General features: G+C 40.8%; 1 protein-coding gene across 4 annotated transcripts in view; it reads left to right on the forward strand.

Annotated features, from left to right (window-relative positions):
* The window catches only part of RPS6KB1 (ribosomal protein S6 kinase B1), a 63,856-nt gene that overhangs the window by 53,084 nt on the left and 6,198 nt on the right, over positions 1 to 4,574 (forward strand). For all 4 annotated transcript variants that reach the window (XM_017539821.2, XM_017539825.2, XM_017539824.2 and 1 more), the window contains one exon: positions 2,340 to 2,447. In XM_017539821.2, the coding sequence (XP_017395310.1) occupies positions 2,340 to 2,447 (108 nt within the window). The remainder of the gene's footprint in view (positions 1 to 2,339; positions 2,448 to 4,574) is intronic.

Consider the following 4,574-nt stretch of genomic DNA (forward strand, 5'->3'; position numbering starts at 1 on the left):
TTAGTGGTCACTGATCATTGCCTGTGTCAGCACTTCACTACCAGGGTAATTTGGCAATGTCTGGAGATACATTGATTGTCACAGCTTGGGGGAGGGAATGCTGTGGGTACCTTCAGGAGTAAGAGTCAGCACAGGACAGCCCCTGCAGCAAAGTATTAATAGTCCTAAAATGTCAGTAGCACTGAGGTTAAGAAACTCTGGTCTAGTTTTACAATTTCATCAGGTGTTTGTGAAATGGTCTTATTCTAACTGTTATTCTTTTTTTGAGATGGAGTTTCGCTCTTGTTACCCAGGCTGGAGTGCAATGGCGCGGTCTCGGCTCACCGCAACCTCCGCCTCCCGGGTTCAGGCAATTCTCCTGCCCCAGCCTCCTGAGTCGCTGGGATTACAGGCAAACGCCACCATGCCCAGCTAATTTTTTGTATTTTTAGTAGAGACGGGGTTTCACCATGTTGACCAGGATGGTCTCGATCTCTTGACCTTGTGATCCACCCGCTTCGGCCTCCCACGGTGTTGGGATTACAGGCTTGAGCCACCGTGCCCGGCCCTAACTGTTATTCTTTATTAGCTGGAATTCTTTCATAAAGAGAAACTCTGATCAGTTATTTAGTTACCCAAGGTATAGTTCATATAGAAAAGGCAGTATAAATGTTTTATTCTTTCCCAGTTTTCAAAATAATGATTAGTTCTCTAGCATCTTCCAAAATTGACCAATGAACTTCGTGTGTTTTTTTCTTTTTTAGTGTATTATGAACGTACACATTTTAACGTATTTGTGCTTCATTTCATTGTAGTTATTTTTATTCATATATTGTTTTGAGGCAGGGTCTTACTCTGTCAGTCTTACTCTGTCACCCAAGCTGTAGTTCCGTGGTATACTGCAACCTTGACTTTCCAGCCTCTAGCAGTCCTCCCACCTCAGCCTCTTGAGTAGCTGGGACCACAGGTGCACCACCATGCCCAGCTAATTTTTGTGTTTCTGGTAGAGACGGGGTTTTGCTATGTTCACCAGGCTGGTCTTCAATTCCTGAGCTCAAAAGTGATCTACCCGGCTCTGCCTCCCAAAGTGTTGGGACTATAGCCGTGAGCTACCGTGTCAGGCAGTTATTTTTATTGATGCTCAATTTTTCCCCTCATTGAATGCCGGGTGCATCTTCATGTTGGTTTCTGAGTCCTTTTGACATGACCACATGGTCTGGTGTTGTACCAGAGAAGAAAATAAGGAGACTGGTGCTCTATGCTTATCTCATACATTTCCCCACACTTAGAATCAGCCATTTCTCCAAGGAGAGCTGTTTCACAGTCTGGGCTCTAAGAGAGCTATAAGGTTAATGTGGTCATCTTTTAGTATTAAGTCAGATATTCTACAGAATTATTAACTTCCTACATTTGGCCCAAGAGTCTAACTAGATATTTTGGGAAATAGAGAAGCAATTAAAGAAATAAATCTCATGGTTAGAACTGAAGTGATAACTATATTTTCACAAGGAATTAGAACTTATAACTCGTGGAATAGAAAATTATGTTTGCTCCTTTAGATTTCTAAAGGAATGAAATAAGCTGTGGGAAGAAACTTTAACTGAGCATCTTTAAACTTTAACTGGAGCATCTTACAAGTGTTATTCATGTTTTAACTCTGCTTCAGTAGTTTTTCAAGCTTATTAAAACCTGCAGCAGCCAACTGAACTAATTATCTCTAAACAGGGAGTTAGCTAGTAGACTAGGCACACTGAAACTTTGTGAGACGGGAAAATTGATATTCACATTTTTTTGTTTTGAGTTTGATATATTCACTTTTTTTTTTTGGAGACAGAGCCTTGCACGGTTGTCTGGGCTGGTGTGTAGTGGTGCGATCTCAGCTCACTGCAACTTCCGCCACCTGGGTTCAAGTGATTCTCCTGCCTCAGCCTCCCGAACAGCTAGGATTACAGGCTCCTGCCGTCATACCCAGCTAATTTGTTTTTTCAGTAGAGACGGGGTTTCACTGTGTTGGCCAGGCTGGTCTTGAACTCCTGACCTCATGATCCACCCACCTCAGCCTTCCAAAGTTCTGGGATTATAGGCATGAGCCACCACACCCAGCTGATGTATTCACATTTTTAATAGGAATGATAACTATATACTAAAATCTGTATTAATGCACGTTTAAGATTTGAAGGTGTAATTTGACTCAGTACTTTCCACCTGCATTTTTTTCTTCATTCTGTGCCTGCTGAAACAATTCTAATACTTTTATAGTAAAGCCCTGTGAAAAGAGCTCCCAGAGGTTACATTGCAGTTGACTGATGTTTGCAAAATGGACTGTTCATCATTTTCTAAACTATTTTGTTTGTATAAAGCAATCTGAAGAGGATGTAAGTCAATTTGATTCCAAGTTTACACGTCAGACACCCGTTGACAGCCCAGATGACTCAACTCTCAGTGAAAGTGCCAATCAGGTCTTTCTGGTAAGTGAAAGAATTTCCATGTAGTCATGGGAAATTTTAAGTATGAGGATGGGCCCTTCAATAAGAAAATTCAGTGTGCTTTCTTTGCGGTTCATGTAGGTAACCTGGCTCACTTTTTTTTTTAATGAGCCATGCCCTTATAACTGATTGATACCTACAAAATTAATTTTCCAATCAATCATACTCTCTTTGTACAGTCCCACCCTAATTGCTAAAATAAATAATTTTATTTATAAATTTTATTCTAGCAATTAGGGTGGGACTGTACAAAGAGAGTATGATTCCCTTTTTTGGTTGGACCACAGACTTAACAATGATGTTTGGCTTAGCATCTCAACCAAAAATTAGTCATAGCAGTGGGAAAGGAAAACCTCAGTAACTACATGTGTTTTATACCTGAAACAGCTATAGATTTTTGGTACTTTTTTTTTTTTTTTTTTTTTAGTCGGGGTCTCACCTCGTAGCCCAGGCTGGGTTCCGGGGGTAGTGGTGTGATCACAGTTCACTGCAGCCGTGACCTCCCAGGCTCAAGTGATCCACCCATTTCAGCCTTGTGAGTACCTGGACTACAGGGATGTGTCACATCCAGCTAATTTTTTATTTTTTGTAGAGACAGAGTCTCACTATTTTACTCCTGGACTCAAGCTATCCTCCCGCCTCGGCTTCCCAGAGTGCCAAAATTATAGGCATGAGCCATCATGCCTGGCCCTATTTTTGGTACTCTTAGCAGAAGTAGGAGATATTTTATTCATTCATTTATTCACATATTTAGAGATGGAGTTTTGCTCTGTTGCCAGGCTGGAGTGCAGTAGTGCGATTTTGGCTCACTGCAACCTCCGCCTCCTTAGGTTCAAGCAATTCTCTTGTCTCAGCTTACTGAGTAGCTGGGACTACAGGTATATGCTACCATGCCCAGTTAATTTTTCTATTTTTAGTAGAGACAAGGTTTCACCATGTTGGCCAGGATGGTCTTGATCTTTTGATCTTGTGATCCACCCGCCTTGGCCTCCCAAAGTGCTGGGATTACAGGTGTGAGCCACTGCACCCAGCCTGGCAACAGAGCAAAATTCATGTTTTTAAATTCAAGTTTGACGTGTGCATGATCAAAGTTACTGTATATCTGTTCGTAAAGTCTTAGGTTCAGTTAAGGAAATGGGCATGAATCACTTTAATTTTGGCATTTTTTTTCTCTCATGTACTACTGATGTAGAATTTGTACCTTTAACTTAACATAGAGATCTTTTCCTCAGTTGGACATTGCAGAATTTCAACTTATGTGACAGTTTTTCCCCCACAAAATAGAAACATTTTATTTAGCTACGAAGAAATCCAAAGTTGTGGTGATAAAAGAGATATTGAAGCTTTCATTGCCAGTTAAAGTATTATTGAGCTTTTCATAATTACTTAAATTGGCTAACTAATGAACAGAACAATTCATTTGTTAGGTTGTAGCCAGAATTTTATATAAAGTGGATCTCTTTAAACATTAATAAAAAAAAAAATAGTGATATCCCACTTTTCCGGATAATGTGGTTCTAGCAACCTCATTTCAACAGATAATTCAGTTCCTATTGTAAGACCCTATCACAGAATTATAGGAAATTCAAAAATTATTAAGGCACAGCCTGTACCTCTTGGTAGTTACAGCTTTAGTCCACTAGAACATTTGTAAAAATATTCTCTGAAGTTCATGTATGACTGTCACAAATCATATGCCCTTCAGAATTGCACCTCACTCTTTGGGCCTTCACTCAGAGCTTTGTTGAGTCTTATTTATTGTAACACATAATGCTCGCTCATAGATTTTGATAAATAGAAAACAGGTGTAGGGCTGATGGTTAAAAGAATGAACATTGGCTGGGCACAGTGGCTCATGCCTGTAATCCCAGCACATTGGGAGGCCAAGGCAGTTGGATTACCTGAGGTCGGGAGTTCGAGACCAGCCTGATCAACTTGGAGAAACCCTATCTCTACTAAAAATACAAAAAATTAGCTGGGTGTGGTGGTGCATATCTGTAATCCCAGCTACTCGGGAGGCTGAGGCAGGAGAATCACTTGAACCTGGGAGATGGAGGTTTCAGTGAGCCAAGATCGCACCATTGCACTCCAGCCTGGGCAACAAGAGTA

The sequence above is a fragment of the Cebus imitator genome, unplaced genomic scaffold (assembly GCF_001604975.1).
Source record: "Cebus imitator isolate Cc_AM_T3 unplaced genomic scaffold, Cebus_imitator-1.0 Scaffold121, whole genome shotgun sequence".
Lineage (NCBI taxonomy): Eukaryota > Metazoa > Chordata > Mammalia > Primates > Cebidae > Cebus > Cebus imitator.